The sequence below is a fragment of the Microtus ochrogaster genome, linkage group LG1, assembly GCF_000317375.1.
Source record: "Microtus ochrogaster isolate Prairie Vole_2 linkage group LG1, MicOch1.0, whole genome shotgun sequence".
NCBI classification, from domain to species: Eukaryota; Metazoa; Chordata; class Mammalia; order Rodentia; family Cricetidae; genus Microtus; species Microtus ochrogaster.
This window is the reverse complement of record NC_022027.1, coordinates 50,868,749-50,894,115: the sequence shown is the minus strand read 5'-3', so window position 1 is coordinate 50,894,115 and position 25,367 is coordinate 50,868,749. Positions and strand designations below refer to the sequence as shown.

The 25,367-nt window shown below is 45.3% G+C and overlaps 1 protein-coding gene across 1 annotated transcript; it reads left to right on the top strand.

Annotated features, from left to right (window-relative positions):
- Window positions 1–1,236: 1,236 nt before the first annotated feature.
- Coq2 (coenzyme Q2, polyprenyltransferase) lies at window positions 1,237–19,962 on the top strand. Its single transcript, XM_005359560.2, has 7 exons — window positions 1,237–1,493; window positions 5,945–6,111; window positions 10,533–10,654; window positions 12,428–12,513; window positions 14,143–14,276; window positions 16,412–16,600; window positions 19,165–19,962. Exons 1-7 carry the CDS (start codon window positions 1,241–1,243, stop codon window positions 19,315–19,317), a joined length of 1,104 nt encoding a protein of 367 aa, XP_005359617.1. The 5' UTR covers window positions 1,237–1,240; the 3' UTR covers window positions 19,318–19,962.
- The last annotated feature ends 5,405 nt before the right edge of the window (window positions 19,963–25,367 follow it).

The following is a 25,367-nucleotide window of genomic DNA, read 5'->3' as shown; positions in this document are numbered from 1 at the left end:
GAGGAGCTCTGACTCCTACCTCACTGCAGAAGGGGTTGGAGATGAGTTCCGAAATAGTTCATAGTATGCTAACAAACCTTACTTATTACAGTCTGGCCTCTCTGGTGGTCTCTCTGGGGGTTGTAATCTGGGCACAGCAATAGCAACATCTAAGTCATTCATTCTCCCTGACTTTGCCTCGAACTTTTTTAGGTATTTTTTGTTATTTTTTAATTATGTGGGAGGGGGAGGGTGTGCACATGCGAGCAGGTTCCCTCAGAGGACAGGAGCGTCACATCCCCCTGGAGCTGGAGTTACAGGTTGTGAGCTGTAACACATCTGACTTGTGTGTTGGGGTCTATCTACGCCGGGCGGTGGTGGCACACACCTTTAATCCCAGCACTCAGGAGGCAGAGGTGGGCAAATCTCTGAGTTTGAGACCAGCCTGGTCTACAAGAGCTAGTTCCAGGACAGGCTCCAAAGCTACAGAGAAACCCTGTCTCGAAAAACAAAACAAAACAAAAAACAACAAAAAAAAAGACCAAGAAACCAAAAGCTTAAACCTTGAACTAGATGGTTCTAAGCAAAAAGTGAAGCAATGTTGCCTAGAAATTAAACAGTTCATGGAGACAATCAAAGAACTCCAAAAGAAAAATGAAGAAAACTTTTCAGAAACCCGGTATAATGCAAAAAAATGGAAAAAGAAACGGAACAGAAATTAGCGCAGCTCCAAGCGGAGTTAGACAAGGTGTATGGAAACCAGATTATGCAAATTAAACAAGAATTGATAAAGCAACACATATACAGGAGAACTTGCTACATCATGACACATACATACAACACACACGCACATGATGCGCACACAGGCAACCTGACACACTTCCACATACATACAAACCTAATACACTGCTATACACATGAAGACATCCTGACACGTACATACAGCACATATACACGCAATGCACATATACGGAGGCAGCCTAAAACACACACACACACACACACACACACACACACACACACACACACACAGCTACATACATGCAGACAACCTGACACACATACACTAATACATACATACAGGCAACCTAACAGACATGCACTCAGGCACACACAGACACACTCACACACCAGAGACACCCTAAAGCTGGTTGAGTTGCCACCTAGCCAGCTAACGGCCGTTAGCCACCACTGCGCATGCTCGCCCGCTCGAAGCGGGTCGCCCGGATGACGTCATCAAGCGGCGTCGAGCCTCAGCGCCATGCTGGGCCTGCGGGGCGCAGGGCTGGCGTGGGGTCTGAGGGTGGTGACACCGGCGTGGCGGCGATGTCCGTTCGGACTCTCTCTGGCCCTGGCCCGCACGGCAGGGGCTTGGGGCGCGCGGGACTGGCGGGTACCGGCCCCGGGGGCACCGCGCGGGCGCGCACTCAGCCTGTCGGCCGCGGCCGTGGTGAACTGGGCGCCGCGCCCCCTGCAGCCCTACCTGCGCCTTATGCGCCTGGACAAACCCATCGGTGAGTGAGGCGAGAGGGCGGGGCCCCGGCTGCCAGGGGTGGGCCCGTGGGGCCGGTCACTTCGGGACCTGGTCAGGACTTCAGCCGGGTACCCCCAATTGTCCTGAGCCCCGGGGGCGGACAGTGATAGCAAGAAAGATGAGTTCCACGGAGGCCCTTCGGAGATGATCTAGCGCACCTTTGCTTTCTCGAAACCCACGCGTGGCGATTTGCAGACTTGGAGCATTTCTGCATTTATTAGTTTTCTATTCTGCCGCCAACCCTATAAGGCCCAAAGACACATTAGTAAGACTGTTGAAGAAACCAAGGCTCCTCGTTATAGGAGGACCTAGCGTTGGTGCCTGGCTTTTTTTCCTGCATCATCGGTAACCGAGAGTTGGTGCCTTTGACGCAGACAGTGTCGCGCTTCCGGGTTGCCTGTCAACGTCAGACTGACACAATCATCTTTTTCTTGTACGACCCCCTTCTTTTTTTCTCCTGCTCATCATAGTGCCTATCGGTTACTAATGTGTGCACTGTTGGCAGCTGTGATACAATATAAGCTCCATATGCACTGAGCTCCTAAAGCGCAGCCCAGCAGCTAACGGAATTTACTTGGCCCCAGTGATAGAAAGCTAGGGAAACTATCAGCTTTCAAAGAATTTGTTTCTGGTTGGAAAAGAGTTGATGACCCAGGAAAGTATAGAAACAAATCTCTGGTATAGGTCATGTACAAGAAAAAGAACTTTCTAAGGGTCTCCAGTCCTTGAAAAACAGAAGAAATAGCACTCCAAAGGAAGCGCTGTGCTGCGGAGGAGTGAAGAGATCTTGGAGAAAGAGTTTCGAGATCCAGATGTGGTGGCTCACACCTGTGATGCAGCCCTCTAGAGGCTAAAGTAGGACGACCGATTCACGTCGCAGGCCAGTCTGAGCTATATGCTCTGAAAAAACAAAAACATGTCGTGTATTAAGAATATTAACCTCTGGACGGTGGTGGTGTGCGCCTTTAATCCCAACACTCGGGAAGCAGAGGCAGGCGGATCTCTGTGAGTTTGAGGCCAGCCTGGTCTAAAGAGCGAGTGCCAGACTGACTCTGTAGCTAACGAGAAACCCTGTCTTGAGAAAAAAAAAAAAAAGCCTGCCTGCAAAACCACACAATGGGAGACAGGCTGGACCGAAGAAAGTGGTAACAGGAAGAGGTGAAGGTTGAATTCTAGCCAATGTCGATGTTGGTATATACAGTTTCAGTGTCTAGAAGTACATCCAAATGTCTAAATTGTTTATTCCATCTTTTTCTATCCAGACCCACCTCACAAAGTGGCTTTTTGTGGGTTTTGGTGTTTTGTTTTCAGACAGGGTCCCATTATGTACCTGAGGCCAGTCTTGAATTCAGTCCTGCCTCCATATTTTCCCAATTGCTTGGATTTCGGGCGTGCACAACCATGCTGGGTTTTATTTCATTTTGTTTGAGACAAGGGCTTGTTGGCTTTGTACTCCAGAGCCTCATTCTTTGGAGTGGCACCGCACCCAGCAAGGCCTTGCTTTTGATAGTCTTTACATGTGTTCGTTCCTGTTTGGGATTCAGGCCCAGATTTTAACAATCAGAGATTAAAGTACAAAAGCCTCTAAACGGAAGGTAGGCCTGCAATTGTTAGCGTGTTATGTAACTCAGGGTTCACACAGCACTTTATAATTCTGTTCTTAGATTCTGTATGACAGAGCTACAGGATAGACTTACAGGCATGCAGGACAGATCAACAGCTACCATTGTTCCTGCTTCCACAATTAAACATATTCTAGCGGCTGCCTGTCTCGAAAAACCAAAAAAAAAAAAAAAACAAAACAAAAAAACAGGACTCTATAAAATGGTCATGAGCCAAGTTTAGACCCAGACCTCTTTGTCCCTTCTCCATTCAGGGGAGGGAGTGTGGTTAAATTACTTTATGTCTCTACACTTTCATTTCTTTATCTATAAAAGGGAAGTGCTAATGTTGACTTTTTAAAATTATTCTTGACATCTACACCATGATAGATACTTTGAATCGTGCCCGGGTATAAGGGCACTACCAGTGGCTTTATTAGCATTAGCCACTGTTACTTCAGAATAGTAGTGGGGATTAGAGATTTATAATTTTATGTGTTAAGTGTCTTAAAATGCTGGCTTGCATGTTTTGATGCTAAATAAGATGAATACAGGATAGAATTCACTCAACAAATGGTTTTGGGCCCCAACCATGTGTCAGGAGCAGTAATTGGCAGTAGCATTTCTGCTTAATATTTATAATTCTCTTCTTGTGAGACAGTTATTATTTTACTGTAGTGGGATTATATTTTATTACTTTCATAGACCACTGTCAGGCTTCAGTGTTTTTTGAGAAGGCAGTAACAAAGTTTCATTGTTGTTTTCCAGTACCTGGATGGAGCTCAAGGCCTTCCATATGCTAGGCCAGCACAATACTGCTGAGCTCCACAAAGCCTGCATTACTGCAGAACTTTCACCAGGTGGCACTCTTTCCACCAAAATGGCAGTGTCATTTTCCCTTCTCCATGGGTGATTTTGTTGTCTTAAGGAAATCTATATAATTAGAGAATCATAGGCCCAGTCTACACTGGCATTTTGTTCTGCCCATCACTTTCAGAATTTGACCATTTTATTTCATCTCCCAGAGAGTTTTTCTCTTTCATAATAAACATTTCTGTCCGTAGCCTATTTGGCTTCTCACTACCCGGTACCTGTCTTCACAGAATAGCCATAGGAACGAAGGTGTCACAGAGGACAGACAGAAGTGTCCCTGGAGTCAGGAGAGCTGAAGCAGTAGAATGTCCGTGTGCGCTGAGATTTAGGTATGGGAACTGAGAGTTTTTGACCTAAGCTGCAGCTAGACTTCTGGGTTAGAGCTCCATTTTAACCAGCGTGACTTCGGGTAAATCCTGCCCTCTGTCTTTCAGTCTCTGAATTAGTTACCTTTCTGTGCTGTGGTAAAACACCATGATCTGGCGACTTATGGAAGAAAGGGTTTATTTGGGCTGTGGTTCCAGAGGGTTAGATCCATCATGGCAAGGAGCATGGCACCAAGATGTGGCTAGAAAGAAGCCGAGAGCTCACGTCTTGAACCACAAGCAGGGAGCAGAGAGCACACTGAGAAGGGCCGCGTCTTTAAACAAAGCGATAGGCTTTGTCCTCTATGGTTGCACCTCCTACGTCTCCCGCACAGCACCGTCCACTAAAGCCACTTGTTAAATGCCGTGCCTGTAGGGGTGTTCTCCTTCAGACCCAAAAGTGCTTTGTGACAGCTCTTGCTGCCAGTACCTGGAGTTCCTAAACACCCTCTGTGCTTTGATCAGTGCCTTCACATGACAGGGGCTCAAGGAATATTAATATTATTACTTCAGGAGTTAAAAACAAGAGAAAACTGACTGTACTTATGTATGCTACATCTCTTTTAGTTTTATTTTGTTTTTTGAGACAGGGTTTCTCTGTGTAACATTCCTGTAGATCAATATGGCCTTGAAGTCACTGAGATCTGCCTGCCTCTGCCTCCCAAGTGCTGGGATTAAAGGTGTGCACCACCACTGCCCGTATTTGTATGTATCTTTATATAGTTGGTTAATCCATTCTGCCTGTAGACTGGTAGAATACGTGTAGCCCCAAGTTCAGATTTCATAACTGTCGGCCATAATATTGTTATCTCTTTTAAAACTCAGTGAGGTAGATGCTCTTTTTCCTTGTTTTCAGATGAAATTAAGACTTAAGCCTTCAGATACTTTAGTGTCTATATCTGCCCCCTTACATGTGGTGGTCTCCTGACCTTTTGGTCTGCAAGAGCTGCCTAATCTTTAGGGACCACTACAGGCTCTCAGTGGCCAAGGAAGGTCTTGCTACACTGTGCTCTGGGTATTCTGTAGCTTAGTAACTATTATTTTGAATTCTTGGTCCTCCTGCCTCAGCCTCCCCAGTGCTGTAATTCTAGGCATTGACCTGTCTTATGTTTTACTGTGATTATACTTTTTGGGGGGATGTGGTGATTGTGCTGTGCACTTGATTTTTTGGGGGGGGAAGGGGGAGGGGGTATTTTTGTCAACTTGACACAAGCTAGAGTCATCTGGGAAGAGGTGACCTCAACTGAGAAAATGTGTCCATCTGATTGCCCAGGACATTTTCTTGGTTAATGATGTGGAAGGCTTAACCCACTGGGGACAGTGCCACCCTGGTCAGATGGTTCTGGGTGGTAGAAGGAAATGGGTTGAGCAAGCCAGTAAGCATCAGTTCTGCCTCCAGGTTGCTGCCCTGCCTCCCTTTAGTTATGGTCTGTGATGGGGATAGCCATACCCAATAAACCCTTTCCCTGGTTTCAGCTGGTCATGGTATTTGTCACAGCAGCAGAAGCCAAAACAGTGATTAAGAAAGTGAAGCAATTATCTGATTTAAATGTGTCCGTTTCTGTTTTCCGTGTGGTTCTGGTTTTGTTTAGGAACCTGGCTGCTGTACTTGCCATGCACCTGGAGCATTGGTTTGGCCGCTGAACCAGGTTGTTTTCCTGACTGGTACATGCTGTCACTTTTTGGCACTGGAGCTATTCTGATGCGTGGAGCTGGCTGTACTATTAATGACATGTGGGACCGTGACTTCGATAAAAAGGTAGCTTCACCCTGGGAAGGAACGGAGGCTTCTCTCATTTCTGCAGAACACCATGATGACCTCACATGATGCCACTGAAGTCTGCCATGACTAACCACTGTTGCAAAGGGCAGTTCACTTCCCTCTGGCAGAAGAGTGGAGCAGGGATGTGTACTGGAGTTTTACAGGCAATTTAGAATGGAGGAGCTAAAGGTAGGAGAGACAGCTAGAAATTGACCCTGAACCTTTCCACGTCTAAAGATAAGTCATCCCTTCCTCCGAGGTCTTAGTTTAAATGACTAAGGCAGGCATTAGCTTTGGCTCCACCAAAGCCCCTGCCCTCAGTTTGCTCTTAAGTTCCAGTTACCCACAGTCGGCCATGGACCAAAACTAAGAAGTGGAAAATACCAGACCCTGAGTGGATGAGTTTTAAATTACACACCAACAAGTGTTATCACAAGAGCTCACCTACTAAAAATACACTTCTCACAAGTGGCCTGTTTTACTCTTAGTTAGTTTCTTACTGTGAGACAGAAGTGCACTGTAGTGGACAGTTGTCTCTCTCTCCCCTCCTGTGTGCGTGCGTGTGTTTCCCGGGAACGGGATGGGATGGAAGTGGGCAGAAACCATGTGATGGGCACCTCTGTGCCATACAGACAGCTGTGGCTATTTGATTGGCCAGCAAATGCAAACCTGATTTGAATGTTGATATTTTCTGGATCATTTTCGTTCTGCATATTGTTATAAATGAGACTTCAGATTTGTGCTTTTAAAGTAGTTCAGCATTCCCTTTTTAAAGCTCAGTGTTAGGGTTATAGAAGATGAAGACCAGTGCTAGAAATTAGCACGTGTGAGGAACCATGTGCTGTTTATAAAAGCGAACATTAGAGATTAAATATTCAGAAAGGACTTTGTTCTTAGTTACCCTCAGAACTAGTCTAAGACTGTTGAGCGTGGGAAGTACATATTGAAGAAGACATGAAAAGGTACAGTTATGTGACTGAGCAGCCTTAGAAAGCATGTGACAGCCCCACCCTGTAACCACTCACGTAGTCTGACTTGTGCTCCAGGAAGGGGACCGCATGTGCTGTCCTTTATCCTTCCCACTAAGTATGCCCGAAACTCCAACTGTCACATAGAAAACAACAAAACCGACTGGAGAGGAAAAGGTGGCAGAGCCCCAGGAACCCCAGAAGAGCATGGTACATTAGTTTTGTGTATTATTTTTGTCTCGCATATCTCAATCTTAGAACTGAAGAGGCCAGCGGGCTGGGGACACAAATGGGCACAGACAAAACCAAGCACCCACAAAAGCCTATTTCTCAGGAGCAGGTGTGCGCTTCTAATTCCACCTGGAAATAATTAGGCAGCATCTGCAGTCCCTTTCCCTGACCAAAGTGGTGTCAATAACCCAGCTAAAACAAGTTTAAAATGAGATTAGAGGGGCTGGAGAGATGGCTCAGTAGTTAAGAGCACTGGCTATTCTTCCAGAGGACCTGGGTTCAACTCCCAGTGCCCACATGGCAACTCACAGCCATCTGTGACTCCAGTTTCAGAGGATCTGAAGCTCTTTCCAGGCCTCTTGGTAAGCACCAGGCACTCACATGATCCACAGACATACATACAAGCAAAACATCATACACATAAAATAATGAAATAAAATAAATGAGATTAGGGAAACATAAAATGCTTGGGTTTCAAGTAAGAAATACCGAAAAATACCTGAAGAAATAACAGCTGAATGTCTGAAATTTGGCAAGAGCGTAAGTGTATGTTGTGTAAGTACGTTATCAGGAAGGTGGGTGCTGTCATCATGGTAAACAAATCTACAGTAAGATATATCACAGTCTGCAGCTCTTGAGTACAGTGGAAGAGAAATGCTAAAAATATAGCTTATAAAAAAATATTGCTGTATTGGATTTCACCAGAGTCAGTTTAGATATGTTGGAGGCCCTTTAAGAGGATTAAAGTATGCACTGGTGAATATTTTGAAACCACATACCTACCTGGATACCAGTATACAAAATTCTCAGAGCCAAGCACTAAATAAAAATCTGATCAATCCATGAATTCGTCCCATAGGAAGATGCCAAAACTGCAAGTATCACGTACACATTTTTGTTTTAACATCATTAGCTTTGATTTAAATACAAATTTCAACTACGGTAAAGTATCACTACAGATCTATCAGGATGGCTGAAATGGAAAACAATGGCAGCACTAAACGCTGCCTAGAGCAGTTCACATATCCCCTATTGCCGGTGGGGAGAGAACCTGGCTTGTTTTCCTGTGGGCACACAGCTGTCATTCAGGGGTCCCTGTGCATTCCTCCACAGAAACAAAGCTCATGTTCACATGGCATTTTGCATATGAATGTAGTGGCTTTACCTATAGGTCCAAACTGAAACAAGACAGTAGTTCTTTCCTGTGTGAGTAGACCATGCATGATGCATTTATGCTCTGGAAAACTGCAGCAACAGCAAAATGATCCATGCAACAGTGTGGATGCATTTCTCGGGATTATGTCAAGAGAAAGGAAAAGCCTGAACGGATCACACTCTGTGCGGTTGTAGGAATCAAGGAGTGACAGAGGGAAGAGAGTGACATCCAGGGAAAATGGAGGTCCTTGGAGCAGGAATCTTAGTAGGTTTTGTCTGTCTTGACATCAAAATTCTGGTTCCATCAAGTTTCCCAGGATGTCATTAACGGAACGGATGATACAGGTATATGGGAGTTCCATATTCTTTTTTTTATTCCATATTTTTAACAATGTATTTTTATTTTATGTGCATTCATGTTTTGTTTGCATATATGTCTGTGTGAAGGTGTCAGATCCTCTGGAACTGGAGTTACAGGCAGTTATGAGCTGTTGTGTGGGTGCTGGGAACTGAACCTGGCAGAGCAGCCAGTGCTCTTAACCCCTGAGCCATCTCTCCAGCTCCATTTCTTAACCATTTCTTAACTGCAGTCATCTCAGAGAAAAAGTTTCATCAAAAGATAATCAAGCCAGCCAACCTTTTCTGTTTCCTCTAGGGGTCTGGTTGTGTAATGGTGTTCACAAAGCTCAGGTGTTGAGCAGGTGTTTCCCATTGATTGAGATGGTGCTTGCTGCCTGGGGATTTAATATGTCACCTGTCTCTTAAAAGCCTAGTTGCAGTCTTTACCCCTGTTTCCTAAAGTGTTCTCCATCACTAAGGACATGTTTATGGCTCGGGTTTGATTAATGCACTGAGCAGTTAGTAACTTGCTGATGAACTGAATGAAGAGTGGATTGCTGTTGGGAACACAGCTTCTGTGTGTTCGTTGATACCGGGGTGATAATTTACTACTAAGTGATTGTATGGCAAACAATAGGTTAAAAACATAGTCTCAAATGTGAGGCTTTGTAATCCCATATCTAAAGTTCTTAATTTCTAACAACATTGAAAATTTTAATTATAATCTTTATATGTGTTTGAATTTGACATAGTCACATTTCAGGGGGGAGAATCAGCAGCAGTCATGATCCCCGTGTTTAACAGCGCCATCCACATATCTCCAGCTGACTTACCTTTATCATTTCAGCGTAGTCAGTCCGATAGCACAGACCCATTCAGGGTCACGTCTCATGTAGTGCTTACCATCCTAGAACAGGGTGCTGGCCTTATCCACAACCTGCTGAGGTTCCCTCTCCTGAGAACTCCAATCATTTTCCACCTTCCTATGGAAGCAGGACCTGTGTGTTTGCTGAGCTCAGTGGCTAAGCAAGATCAGGAAGACACTTTGTGTTTAAGGATGGCATGGGGTGGGGATGGCGGGACAAACACTGCCCTTTAAAGGCCACGTTAAACATTTAAACATGTGATTTTAGTTCTCTATAGTACTTCAAATTTTGATTTCACTTAGTACTTCAAATTTTGATTTCACTCTGTTCATATTTGTGCTTTAGTGCCTGCCTTGGGTCTTTCACTATGAATGTATGTATGTATATATAAATAATGACTTTGTATGTGTGTTACAAAGGTTTATTTGCTTAGGTATTTTATGTATGAGTGCTTTTGTCTGTGTGTACGCCTGTACGCCAGAAGAGGGCGTTGGATCCTATTGTAGATGGTTGTGAGCCACCATGTGATTGCTGGAAATTGAACTCAGGATTTCTGGAAGGATAACCGGTGTTATTAACTGCTGAGCCATCTCTCCAGCCCTCACTTTAGTTCTAAAATAGCATGTACTTCTCTGTATGGGTTAAGTAAGCTCTGCATGAGAGCAGTCAGAGTAAGAGTGAATGAGGCGTCTCTCCCCTTCCGTCATGTTGGCCTGAGGCTCAGTCTCCAGACAGGAGGCATGAAGGCGGGTGCCCATCCCCCTGAACCATCTCACCAGCTCATGGACCTATTAATCAATGTTTAAACGAACATTTGAATTGGTATATGAGGTTAAGATGTCTGTTTTCCTTTGTTGAGGTTATGAGAACAGCAAATCGCCCAATTGCCGCTGGCGACATTTCAATCTTCCAGTCCTTCGTCTTCCTTGGGGGACAGCTGACCTTGGCACTGGGAGTTCTCCTGTGTTTGAACTACTACAGGTACAGTAGACGTGGTTGCAGTTATGTGTAAACCATGTCCTCTGGATCAGAAAATGTGGAATGTAGAATTCTCTCTATTACAAATCTGTTAATTCTTGTGAAGCATCCATTCATGGGTTAAGAAGAGTAAAGGAACTCACTGTGCTGTGAGATTCAGGGACGCTTCAGCCAAGGAGTGAGGAGACCAGCTTGATTCTGAAGCACCTTTAGTGTTTGCTATAGATGCTCCTGATGGGACACAAGGCCCATCCCCTGTGTGTAGGACAGCAATAGGTATGTGTATAGTTTTACTTTTGCGGCCTGTAACCACTGAGTACCGGAAGCAGAAGTGGTTAGGCTCAGTTAACATAAAGAGGAACTGTGTCTTTCCCAGAGTCTGAAACTAATATAAGTAGCAGAAAAGTATGAGGGCCCTTTCTTGGGTCAGTCTAAATAGGCCCAGCATCATATGGCTGTTCTCAGAGTACTCCTGAGTAAGGAGGAGAGAGGGCGACAGAGAGCGTGCCCGCTAAGTATTGCTGTCTGTGGAGAATAGGTCCTCTCTCTCCTTTCTTTCTTTCTTTCTTTCTTTCTTTCTTTCTTTCTTTCTTTCTTTCTTCCTACCTTCCTTCCTTCCTTCCTTTCCATTCCTTTCCTTTCCTTCCTTCCTTCCTTCCTTCCTTCCTTCCTTCCTTCCTTCCTCCTTTCTTTCTTTTCTTTTCTTTCTCTCTCTATCTCTCTCCTTCCTTCTGTCCTTTCTTTTTTGTTTGTTCGTTTTGAGACAGGGTTTCACCAAGTGATCCTGGCTGCTGGAACTCACTCTGCAAACCAAACTGGCCTGGAACTCACAGAGATACTCATGCCTCTGCTTCCCAAGTGCTGGGATTAAAGGCTTGCGCCACCACCACCTGGCCTATTTTCTTTCTTAAGAAGTAACATATGCTATGTATGAAAGGGACTCTCCTTGGTCTGATGAACTCTCTGTTGGACACATGGAGAGCTAGGGAGATGGCTCACATGGTGGGGCACTTGCCATATAAGTGCAGTCCCCAGCACTGGGGAGGCAGAAACAGGCAGATCTCCAATAAGACACCTGTGTCAAAAAACAAGGTATGGCTCTTCAAGAGCACATCTTAAGTTGGCCTCATCCTCATCCCTCGTGTGCACATGGGTGCACAGTGTGCGTGTGTACACACACATAACACACACACATGCATGCACACATGGATGTACAGCGTGCGTGCACACACACACAACACATACACACGCATGCACACATGGGTGCACAGCGTGCGTGTGCACACACACAACACATTACACACGCATGCACACATGCGCGCACAGTTTACTGCACATCTTATGGTTTTCAAACAGGCAGTAATACATGGTCGTTTAAATTGGCAGGATGCTGGAGCCAGATTGCTTTAAGGTTTGAACCTTGGTCTCCCACAGATGAGCTGACCAACAATCTCTTCCTTAATTTCTTTGTGCTTCACCTTCCTCTGCAGAAGGAACCTCTTGTTGCCTAGTGAAGCTCAGAATGAACAGAACTGAAGCACTTACAATGGTACCTAGTGCATGGAAGTACTGTGTGTGTTAGCTGTTGTTTTGTTTGGTTCTTTTGTGACATTTAAAATGCTTTTCAAATCATTGTCTCTAGTAGGCAAACTCTAGGAAAGAATTTCATAAAAATAGTACTTAAGACAAAAATACCTTGCAATTAGGAATACTGATGACTTGAAAATGGTTACTGATTTCTAGCGATGCCCTTAATCCTGTTGCTTCTGTTCCCAGCATAGCCTTGGGCGCGGCGTCCTTACTTCTTGTCGTCACCTACCCACTGATGAAGAGAATCACGTTTTGGCCTCAGTTAGCCTTGGGTAAGACTGAGACAGCGAAAGATTTCCCTTCACACTGCCTGCCATGTTTTTATGTCCTGCATGGGTGTGTGCGTGTCTGATTATCAGGCCAGTCGTCAAGTTTTCTGAAGAATAAATTTTTATGCTTCAAAGGAATTTAGTTATTATTGGCTGGGAAATCTTAGCTATTTGTTAAAATTATCAAGATTACTGTTTTCCTTAAGTGCCTTTAAAATCCTAGATATGCCATAAAATGATGGTTAATCAAGGTATCCTAAGCAGTTTGAGAGTGAGGTAACATGCACTTCTGTGGGCGAACCAAGGTGAAAATTGATGGCTTCGAACAGCTCCCACTCTATGAAACTTTGGCCAGAATGTATTTGCAGCTCTCTGGCTCTGCATTAGTAAACCGTGAGCGACTAAGGAGCATCTTTCCCTGCCGCCCAGCCCAGCGTGGGCGTTATAGAGCACAAGCGCTCCAGAAAGTGTTTGTGTGGATGGGAGATACGGAGGGTGGGTAGGTAGGTAGGTGGGCAGGTCAGAAACTACTTCCAGACTTTTCTATCCTTTTCTAGGATATTCTAAACTACTCGTTTTCTATGATATTCTAAACTACTCCTTTTCTAGGATATTCTAAACTACTCCTTTTCTAGGATATTCTAAACTACTCCTAGGCTGATTCTACTTCTATGAACCATTTTCCAGTAAATGAAAAGAATCAGGGAGATTTCATGAAGGGATGAGGACTTGACTTTATGGAGTGTGTACCCCTCATGGAGAGTCTCTTTCTCTTTAGAATAGACGGTAATGTTCTAGCGGGTCTGGAAATCTTTTGGTAGGAGAAGTTTGAGAATCTATTTTCAAACTAATGTTTGTGCCTGGCACAAATGCAGCCAGTGTACTTACTCTAAACATTCATTTAGTCCCTACTTGGACTTTGCGCCAGGTAGGAACCGCACCAAGTACTTAGACGATAAATGTGACTAAAACACAGTCACCGTTTTCAAGGAGCTGGAGGCCGAGAGACAGGCAGGGCATGGCAGTAGAGTGTGGGTGTGGCCGACGTGGATGTGGTGCTTTCTCGGGAGAGGAGGGGTGCTTGGAATGGGAACAGACGCGGTAGGAAAGGGAAAGATAGGTGCAGAATGACTTGAGAGCTGTGTGGGCAGAGGTGTCCTCAGAGGGCTGAGCCTCTAGCCTGCAGCTTAGGAGGTGATCAGCCTTGCAGGTCGATGTAGGCTCTGTCAGTGCATGGATGTGTGTACAGACCTCACCAAGGCTGAGGGAGCAGAGTGAGTGTTGCCTGTACTCTGTTCCCATAGCTTACTGGGAGATAGAGAGAGCCTGGTATGTCTGCATTCCAACTCCAGCACTCACAGTTTGATGGCTCTACCAGGCACAAACTTCTTAGGTACCTTATTCTTAGGTATATTATTAGCTATGTTATTTTAATTACTAGTTAAACTTTCTGTGCCTGTTTTTTTTTTTTTTTTGTAAGATGTACAAATAAGAACCAGCCACAGGAGGTTGAGGAGATTCTGTGAAGGACACAGAGCAGTATAGCAGGGCCTGATTGGAGTGAGCATTTGACATGTGCTGCCTTATGTTCCTATGGAGTGCTGACATACATTCTGCTTCCCCTGATTGCAGGGCTGACTTTTAATTGGGGTGCATTACTTGGATGGTCTGCTGTCAAGGGTTCCTGTGACCCAGCTGTATGCCTGCCTCTTTATTTTTCTGGAGTTATGTGGACACTGATATATGATACTATTTATGCCCACCAGGTAAAGAAATGATATATTTTTCTGAACTTTAGTTTAACTGCTGTGGTTTCTGCTGTGGTTTCTTTTTTTTTTTAATATTTATTTATTTATTATGTATCAATGTTCTGTCTGTGTGTATGCCTGAAGGCCAGAAGAGGGCACCAGACCCCATTACAGATGGTTACAAGCCACCATGTGGTTGCTGGGAATTGAACTCAGGACCTTTGGAAGAGCAGGCAATGCTCTTAACCTCTGAGCCATTTCTCCAGCCCCACTGCTGTGGTTTCTAAGAGCCGTTTTTGTTTGTTTCTTTGTCTAATTTGGTTTTTGAGACAACATTTCATGTTACCCAGGCTGGCCCTGAACTTGTGTAACCAAGGATGACCTTGTGCTCCTGGTTCACTTGCCTCTCCTCTGAGATGGGATTACAGATCTGCACAGTGACTTTTTCGTTAGACAAAGGAGATTGTTGCCTAAAAAGAAAACCATCCCCTGCTCCCTTTGTCCAACAAAACATTGCTGCTCATTTTTACACTAGTTCACTCTACAGTTCAGCTGCTTTGTTCTGTTTTGTTCACAAGCATTAAATAATATTTACTATGTTCCAGGCACCCTTTTAAATATTTCACAAAAACTAAGTTAATCTTCTAACAACCTACACAGGAAGGATCTTGTCTGTCCCCATTTTATGGATAAGTAACTTCCCATGGTTCCCTGGGTAGTGGGAACAGAGCTGAAATTCAAGCCCAGATGGTGTCCAAGTTCTGTACTCAGTTTCTCCTACCTCTGTCTGGACCTCGTCAGCACATCAGACAGACCGGGAGGTGTGCAGGCAATACTTCCCTCTTTTCGGTTTCCTTCATACTGTTTCTGAGGCACAAGGCTGTCCTTGAATCCTGGGCCTTTCCACCACAGTCTCAAATGCTGGGTCCCAGTTATATGCCATCATCTCTGGCCATCCCCATATATTTTATCTGTTCTTTGTCACTTGAATATACCTAGTAGTCCCTTGACTTAGAATGGCATCACAATTTGAAATATAATGATATGTCTGTTTTGGCAAACTAAGCTGTTACTGAGTTTTGACAATTATAAATTATATTATCATCATTAACACTTCATACATATGAGTGTGTGAGTAAAATTTCCAGAATAGGGTTTTGAGGGATCTGGAGAGATGGTTCCACAATTGAGAGCACTTGCTGCTCTTGGAGAGGACCACCTGGTGCTTCCCAACTGCCTGTAACCCTTAGCTCCTGGGGATCTGATACCCCTTCAGGTCTCCATGGCACCCACACACATGGAAGGTACATGGACATCAGTATGCACACATAACTGGAAATAAATCTTGTTTTAAAAGAGTATTTACTTAGGCACAAACGTCCTTACAGCTCCCTAGTGTTACCTTTTGTGGTTTGTTTGGGATGCCTGTTGTTGTTTTTCTTGATTCCTGAAGCACAGTTGATAAGCATTGTTTATAGTCAGTGTGTATGAAGTGATGTATCATACATATACATTATGAAATGGTTAGTACATTCCCCACCACATTTGGTTACTACTTGTGTGTCTAGTCAGGTTATACTTACGAACTTTTAAAAAAGATTTATTTATTAATTCTGCGAGTATGTGTGGGTGTTGGTTACAGGAGATAGTTACAGCATCCAGCTCCACATGAAGGTGTTGGTTACAGGAGATAGTTACAGCACCCAGCTCCACGTGAAGGGGTCAGCTGGACTGAGTGGAGAGTTGTGGGTGTGGATATGCAGTGAGCAGCATCTCCTGCATCTGTGACACCAGCAAGACTGAAACTGAGAACTGAGAGCTCTGGAGGAATGGAGCTCAGGAAGAACAAAGACCAACCCAGGTGTGGGCATGCCTTCAAATACCAGCGTCCAGCAGGCTGTCCTGGAACTCGCTCTGAGACCAGGCTGGCCTTGAACTCACATACATCCATCTACCTCTGCCTCCTGAGTGCTGGGAGTCTCTCGTTTTCTATAGCTTGTGGTATAGCTATATGTTCTTTAACGTGTGTTCTTTGGTTGGAAAGCAGGATCAGCTGTACATATATTAGAAAGGCTAAGTTGAATACTTGAGAACTGTGATTTCCATCTTACTGAATTAAATATCAAAACATGTTTTCCTATTCCTGGTGTTAGGACAAAAGAGATGACGCTCTGATTGGCCTGAAGTCCACAGCACTGCTGTTCAGGGAGAACACCAGGAAGTGGCTCAGTGGCTTTGGGATCGCCATGCTGGGAGCACTGAGCCTGGCTGGCGCCAACAGCGGTCAGACCCTCCCCTACTACGCTGCCGTGGCTGCAGTAGGAGCCCACCTGGCTCACCAGGTTTGATCTTTTCATTCATTACTTTCCCTTCAGTTTTCCTTACTATAAATTATTAAAATATTTAAACAACCACTGATAAATAGGCAAGGAACTTCCTGAAACAAACTGCTTGGCTTGTATTGCTTTGAACTTTTTCTCCCTCCTCAATTTCAGAAAATGAGCACTTCTAGGTATAGTGCCTGCCTTTAATCCTAGCACTCGGGAGGCAGAGGCAGGAGGATCTCTGTGAGTTTGAGGCCAGCCTGGTCTACATAGTGAGTTCTAGGACAGCCTGGACCATCTCAAAACAACCAAAATAAATGAAGCAAATAAAATTAACCTTGTTAATTTAGGAAAAAAAATTAGATTTTTTGCTACTCCAAAAGCAAATTGATAAACCTTAAAATAATAGTAATATAGTAAAATAGGGCCAGACATGTCACTCATCTGATGAGGTGCTTGCCACCAAGTCTGATGGACTTAGTTTGATCCCCAGGACCCACACAGTGGAAGGAGAGGACCAGCTCCCTTGAGTTCTCTGACCCCTACATGCGCACTGTGGCACACAAATGTGCTAGCACACTCATAGGCGTGTGTCCATGTGCACACACACAAATGTAATTTAAACCATAACAATCGTGAGTTCCATTAGTGTGGAGACCACTGCCAGCCAGATAAAGCATGGGCCCCGTAGCTTGGAATCCCAGCTTCTGAGGAAGCTGAATCAGGAGGATGCATGAGTTCAAGGTCAGCCTAAGCCACTGAGTAGGACCTGATCTCCAGATGAAAACAGGCTGGAGATGCCGGTCAGTGTTAGAGAGTTTGCCTATTGTGAGCGAGACCCCAACAACAGAACCAGCAGGAAATGCTAAGGTGACCTGACTGAATCCTCTAGAAAACAGTGTGATTGCATTGCTCACCCAGTATCCCAGCTCCTCCGCTGCTGCAGGCTTATGCCGAAACCTACGTAAGGAACTTGTAAAATGATCAGCCAGATCTAAGTTTAACTGGATCAGTGACTGAAAAATGGGTGCTTTCTGAAACAGTGCTGCATAGTTTTTTTTTTTTTTGAATAAGATTAAAAGGTAATGATGAACATGTATTCAGATGGTGTTCTATACGTATTATTGGGAACCATGTGTCATGTAGGCAGGCCTTGAGTGACATGCACAACAGAATTGGTCTGACATAGATTACACCTGCATGATCCTCACTGTAAATGCTAGGATTTGTGATTCTTCAGGGTTTCATCTTTTTTTCTACAGAAAGTCTCAGAATCCCCAAGAACTGAGAACTTGGTTCTACAAGGCCCACAGTCATCTACTAATTGTCTGGTTTAAATAGAAAGTATACTTTAAAGTATTAGATGGTAAAGGAGGGGGAACATACAAGTCTCTATAAGTATTATAAGAAGTGTGTGGGCTACTTGATATTTTAAATTGCATCTGTAGTCCTCAGTACACTTTTTCCCTCCCTCCCTCCTTCCCTCCCTCCCTCCCTTCCTTCTATCCTTCCTTCATCTGTCTATATAGCCCTGGCTGTCCTGAAACTTGCTCTGTGAAAGGAAGTCCTGATTTTGAGTCTGCGGACTGCCCAATAGAAAAGAGACAGTTGAGGCCAGGCAGGAATGTGATTTATGGTGCTTATTATCCTCGGGATGCAAGAGGATTCAGAATCCACGGCCATCCTCAGCTACACAGTGAGACCCTGTCCAGAAAGGAAGGGTAGAAGGACGGAAGGTTGAATGCACCTTTTTGCCGCATCCACAGGGCTGGTGTGGAGAAGAGAACATGGGTGATCTAGGTGGCTGGCCGTAGATCTGGGTCTCTGGATCCCTTGTGAGCACAGGAGGGAGTCAAAAGCATTTGGGTAGACCATCTTTGGTTGTCATAGTAACCTAGACATGTCTTCCTCATTTAGTGAGTGAGAGCCAAGAATGTGCAGAGATTTCATCACCCTGCAGAATGAAGTTGTTCTGCTCAAATCAAACTTTCCTCATTTGAGAAACTGCTGTGGAAAATAAAACTGGAACCCAAGGGTGCTTTAGAGGCCGACGAGTTCCTGTGCTCAAGGGCAGGTGGAGGGTCCCTTCCCTGAGTGCATAGGCCCAGAAAGCTTTGGTTTTAGAGTTTTTAAAAAAAAGTTGGCAATATTTGCATGTATATAATGTATGCGTTGGAAATGGGACCCAAACTGAAACATGGAATTTCCATGTGTGTCATGTCTGTCTTAGTCACATAGCCAGAAGGGGCTTGCATACAAGAGCACCTGTATCCTGGCTGATTTATCACTGAAAGCCGTGTGCAGTCTCCAGCTGCGGTGTCAGCTTTGGGCATTGGAGTATTTCATGTTTGTGTGGAGGAGTCCAGCCTATGGTTAGAACCAAGCATAGCAATGGATTGCTTCTCCAAACATTCTCACACCCTAGCCAGAACGTTTAGAACACAGTACGAGTGATTCCCCAGTAAAAAATGTTTTGATTTTTCTGCATTAGAAGATAGTTAGGGTGTAATACAGCTTCCTATAACTTATGTCTTCTCCTGAATAGATTGTCTGCTCCGCCTACGCTGTGCTCTCTCTTTCAGATATACACTGTCGACATCCACAGACCCGAAGACTGCTGGGACAAATTTACCTCCAACCGCACCCTAGGAATACTCTTGTTCCTAGGGATCGTCCTGGGGAATTTGTGGAAAGAAAAAACAGAAGAAACAAAAAAATTGAAAATGTTGGAGTAGGAAATTAAACTGAGCCTGGTGGTACCCTCAGGAAGCAAAGGCAAGAGAGCCTCGAGGTCAAAGGCACTCAGTGACACGCTGGGATCTGTCTCACAGAATCAAAGTGGCTTGGGTTGGAGCTCGGAGGTAGAGTGATGCTGACCCACTGTGCAGCATGCCCAAGGCTCCAGGTTCCATCCTAGCAAAGAAAATCATGTCTAAAACACTCAGGGCTTGAGACCACATCGTTACATTTGTCTGAGCAATCTGTTTAAGAAGCAAGAAGCGTGTGAGTAGAGCGTTGCTGGGTTCTAGTGCAGCTGTCACCTAGCAAGAGGCCCCCTCCCCCGTCACAGCACCCGGGGGCTCCTGGGGTTAGGTAGACCCTGCTTCATTTGGTGCAGCCTCTCTCTATTCTCACCTGAAGTTTCAGGGACTTTAGAAAAGACTTGATGTGTAACTCATCCGAATTCATGACTTGATGTGTAACTCATCCGAATTCATGACTTAGGAAAATGACCATATGCTTCGTTTTATTTATCATTGAGAGTACTAAGTTGTGATTTTTTATTGTGATCATTACTCGCTGCCACAGCTGGAATTCAAGAAGCCATCCTGGTTCTGGATGTAAAAGAATGTAAGCAAATAAAATTGTTGCTTAATGTATCTATGGATGTGACTCTCATATCAGCCTTGACATAGGAATTTTGATGTGTTTTATTCCTTCCTTATCTTGGGCAGGCATAGTTTATAGGATGGTAACATATTACATAAATGAACTCTTTCCTCCATATTGCCCTTTTATCATGTTTCTGTCGAAGCAGCCAGAAAACCTGAGTAAGGTCAAGTCGTTTCCCAGCCCCGATCCCAGGGCCCCCATCACTCAGGACTCCCTTCTGGATCCTGTCACTCGGGACTCCCTTCCGGGTCCCTGTCACTCAGGACTCCCTTCCGGATCCCTGTCACTCGGGACTCCATTCTGGATCCTGTCACTCAGGACTCCATTCTGGATCCTGTCACTCAGGACTCCTTTCCGGGTCCCTGTCACTCAGGACTCCCTTCTGGATCCTGTCACTCAGGACTCCCTTCCGGGTCCCTGTCACTCAGGACTCCCTTCTGGATCCTGTCACTCAGGACTCCCTCCTGGATCCTGTCACTCAGGACTCCCTTCTGGATCCTGTCACTCAGGACTCCCTCCAGGGCCACCGTCACTCAGGACTCCCTTCCAGATCCCTGTCACTCAGGATAAGTGTTTTGTGTGCATGTGTTGTGCACCATGTGTGTGCCTGGTGCCCACAGAGGTCAGAAAAACAGGTCAGATCTCTAGGAACTGCAGTTAAGGACGGGTGTGAGCCACCTTGTAGGTGCTGGGACTGAACCCAGGTCCTCTGCAAGAACAAGGGTTGTTTAGCACTGAGTCCTCTCCAGCCCAACCTTTGTGTGTTATAATACATTTTTTCTCCTATTTTAAAATTTTTATATTTATAGGTGTTTGTTGGCAGGTATGTTTATGTACCACATGCATGCAGGGCCCACAGAGGCCAGAAGAAGGCATCAGATTCCCCTGAGTCTGGAGTTATAGACAGTAATAGCTGCCCTGTGGGTGCTAGGAATTGAATCCGTGTCCTCTATAAGAGCACCCAGTGCTTTTAACTGCTGAGCCATCTCTCCATCCCCACCAGTATGCCTTCCAATCTGTGCTCTTGACTTTTTCCTTTATTTTATTAATTATCACACTGAAACAGATGTCACTTGATGTAAGCCACTGTTAGTGATGGTGAGGGACCGCTAACGTGACTGACGGCACAAGGCACTGATGAGCCTGGGGGTCCAGGCCATGACTGGAGTTCCTGCTGCACTCTGCTCAGATGTCACACAGTAGCAGCTGTGCAAGTCTCAACAGCAGCAAAGGAGACGCTAACAGGAGCATCAGGGGAAAGGTCAGAGCGAGAAGACCCAGCAGCTGGACTACGGAGAGATGCAGCTGGGTTGTTATCTCATGGGCCAAAGGGGACATCTGGGCTCAGGATATGAGGTGATGGGAAGATAGAGAAAAGGGAAGTGGGGACAGGATCCAGGCACCCCAGCCCGGGTCCCTCACCTGGGAACCCGCCTGTCTCCACCTCCTGAGTCTTGCCTTTCTTTGTCCCTGGGTTTCAGTTCTTTGCCTTGGGGAAGAACCCGGACATCTGGACAGCCAGCCTTCAGGATGGGAATGTTGGCTTTCTTTCTCCTTTTAAGATAACACGGTTTCCTTAGATTTTCTCTAATTTTGACTGTGTTGGAATAGAATTTAAATCACTGTTGATTTCTGTCTCCAAACACTAATGGCAAGAAAAAAAAAAAGCCCTGAAATCTTGAGATGCTTAGACATCCGCCCGTTAACAGTGGCTTCAGTCAGAGGTGAAAAGGATGAATGTCAGTTGTTTCTCGTTTCCCTCCGTGAGCTGATGAGAGTTTCACGGTAATGAGTCATAAAGTTGATGAAAGTCTCAGCGTTTGTGATAAATGGGATGCTTGGGTCACAAATTCTCTTCCTAAAGATGCTTTGACTTCAGTTGTTTTCAGTCTCTTCCACTTCTTCTTGCAGTAAGGCTGAAGAGAGATGGGAACAAAGATGGAGTAGGCCGTAAGCTCCAACAATGACAGAGTCAACCAAGTTCATGCTGAGCGGGAGTTCAGCAGCCATCCAAGGGCTGTCCGGGTGTGAGGATGCTCGCTGATATGATAGGTTTGGGTGCTGGTCTGGCCTTGAGAAATGTGCTGGTTGGAGAGAGACCCTTGCCCCAGTCCACTTCTGAGCCTGCGGGTGGCACAGAAATAGGTTAAAGAGCCTTATAGCCTGGACAGTCTCCTACATCACAACGGTGAGGCAGGGATGAGATGGGACTCACAGGATCGCTACAGTCCGGCACTGTAGTGGCACCTCTCCCTCTCCTGGCTCTTTGCTAAGCATTCAATGTCTCCACCAGACTTTAAATGGCTTCACCACCATGCTGTACCCTGCTAATCCCAATTTAACCTCCATTCCCTACACCCCTTCTTGACTCAGTCTCTTTATGCTCCTCGGGTCATGCATGCTTAGCTAGCTTCTGTTAGCAGCATTGCCTGCAGAGAAGATGGAGAGGGCCCAGCTATATTCAGGTGAGCTGCAGGGAATCCTTCAGACAACCAGATAGGAGCTCTTAGGCACCGTGTTGTCATCTGCAGTAGCTGCCAACATTTAGCTGAGCTGGCTTAAGTCTGAGCCTATTATGGGCAGAGGCTTAGCCCTACCTACCACATTCGTGTATTGCAATCCTGGCCGTGAGTATTCACATGTCTGCATTTGAGCAAGTGACTGACTGTAAACGAGATCCTAGAGGAGCTGCTGTCCTGGAGAGCAGAGAAGATGGAAACACAAGACAAGTGTGAGCCGAGTGTGTGCAGGTGGCCCACACCTGCAATCCCAGCCTTGACAGGGGAGTCAGCGTTAGCTACAAAACCAGACCATTTCAAAAGAGAAAAATCCTGCACACAGCAAAAGGGTGACTAGCAGGAAGCCTTATGGCCTCACTTCCAACATCCAAAAAACTGAGAAAATGGATTTTCTTGCCCTAGGAAGCTACTGAACCTGGTGGGGCAAGACCACACTTCATAAGTTCTAGTACCCTCTCCACTCCAGCTCTGTTTTGTCTCTCAGCTCAGGTTCTGGCCCTTCCAGTGCCTGCTACTGTCGTAGGCTGAAAAACACCCCAGAACTTACCAATGATACCTTATACGGTAAAGACACTGCTACTATGCCTGAGTTAAGGACCTTTAGATAGGAAAATAATCCTGTTACCTCTAGAATCCCCAGTAATCACAGGGCTTTAGGAGACAGGCAGGAGATCAAAGGAAGTAGTAAGAAATTCAATCACAGAAAGCAAGGAATTGCAGTGATGGGAGGGAGGGGTCATGTGCCAAGGAATGCAAGTGGTCTTGCCAAACTAGCTGCCAAGGAGGAGGGTTCACGTCCTGACCACACCTGCTAACATCATGACTTCAGCTCCGTGAAGCAGAGTTGAGGCTTGTGACTTCCAGAACTATAAGCTCATGTGTTTGATCTGTTTAAGCCACTAGATATGTAAGAATTTGTTGAATACGAAATGAAGAGATGATCCCAACTCTCATAGCCTAGCTTCTGAAGTCCCTGGCACCTGGTCCGTATCACTGAAACAGTGCTAAGAACATAGCCACAGCAGCCTGGTTTGAGTGCTTTGGGATCCTTGTCCTAAACCTACCAGCGATCCCCTCGTCTCTCTGAGGCCTGGTTTGAATGGTTTGGGATCACTGCCCTAAACCTACCAGCGATCCCCTCGTCTCTCTGAGGCCTGGTTTGAATGGTTTGGGATCACTGCCCTAAACCTACCAGCGATCCCCTCGTCTCTCTGAGGCCTGGTTTGAATGGTTTGGGATCACTACCCTAAACCTACCAGCGATCCCCTCGTCTCTCTGAGGCCTTGGGTGTTCAAGTACATTTCTCGTGAGTTGAGAATGTTTTTCTATCTCCTCTGTTAGACAAACTCAGAGCCCCGTCTCCACCCCTGAGGCATCCCCAGCGCACCACACTGAAACCACGTGACTGCTTGTGTGATGGGAGAGCTGGCCTTTGAGAGCTGCATTAGGCATTGGCATTAGGCATTGCTGGTGTCCTTCAAAAACAAACTACAGTTCACAGTGAGGATAGTGTCGTGGATAGGATGCTTCTACTTCATGTGCACATGATCAAAACTATAAAACACGTAACGAATACTAATGACGAATGAGAAAGGTCCTGGCTCATGCAGCTTGTTGCAATGTTGCTTAACAAAAACTGGAAATCCATCAGTTCTAGTTTCTTGTTTGAGATGAACCTGTGAGTAGAAACCTTCCTTTGTCGTGTAATCTGTCCCTTTTAATCTTTGCCTTCAAAAAATAGACTTCCAGGCCGACCCCGGCTGTCCACACCTTTAATCCCAGCAATCCGGAGGCAGAGGATTGTTCCTGTGTTCCTAGCTGTCATCTTTAAAGCTCATGGAGTCCAGAGAAGATTGGGTGTGGTATTGTGAACATTTTTATGGCTTAGGAAACATTTTCTCAAGCTGCCTTCCAGAAAGATCTGCATCTCTATCTAGTGCACAAGGCTGTTTCCTGGCTGTAGTCTACGTGGAGATAAACTCGTTCATCCCTTAACAGCAACCAGTCAGGAAAAAGCTGTTTCTTTTACAACCTGTGACCAGAAGTGACACTTAATATTTTGCAATGTGTTCTTGGGAAATTTATATTCCTTCCTTATGGCTCGTCTGAGTGTCTTTGCCCCTTGGGTGACAGTTATTGTGGGTGCGTGGACCTTGTTGAATAGTAAGTACCCGGGGTCTGACATTAGACAGACTCAAGTTCTCATTGATAAGACCATCATTGCATTGGTATGGGAAGGATTTTAGATTTTTGTACTTTATACAGAACTCTCTGTTCTGTGAAAAGGGGAGCATATTTAACGTCTATAGATGACCTCATCAGTGTGTCCTGGCTAGTCATCGAACACTTGAAACACCACCATATGGAAGACTCAGGCAGTTCCCATCCTCTAGAAGCCCACAGTGTGGTATAGGGCACTGTGCCATCCAGTGTGGCAGCCACCTGAAGCTGGCAAACCCCTGAAATATGGCTCTTCTGAACCTAAGTGGTCTGGAAGTATAAAACGCAGCTATGAAAGCTTTGCCTTAAAAGGCGCAGGCTACTAGGGAATCTGAAGCAAGGCGATTGTGAGTTTAAGGCCTAGGCTACAGCAAGAGGTCACGGCCAACACGGATGACTTAGTGAAGCCCTGTCTCATAACAAAAGTCACAAGGGGGCTGGAGAGATGGCTCAGTGGTTAAGAGCACTGCCTGCTCTTATAAAGGTCCTGAGTTCAATTCCCAGATAACCATCTGTAATGAGATCTGGTGCCCTCTTCTGGCCTGCAGGCATGCAGACAGAATACTGAGAATACTGTATACATAATAAATACATAAATGTATACATAATAAATAAATCTAAAAAAAATACAATCACTGGGGAGACATCTCAGC

Coding starts and splice junctions, on each gene's coding strand:
- Coq2 (XM_005359560.2), top strand. CDS start 1,241: ATGCTGGGCCTGCGGGGCGCAGGGCTGGCGTGGGGTCTGAGGGTGGTG. Junction 1,494..5,944: donor GCGCCTGGACAAACCCATCG/GTGAGTGAGGCG, acceptor GGTTTTGTTTAG/GAACCTGGCTGCTGTACTTG. Junction 12,514..14,142: donor TTGGCCTCAGTTAGCCTTGG/GTAAGACTGAGA, acceptor CCCTGATTGCAG/GGCTGACTTTTAATTGGGGT.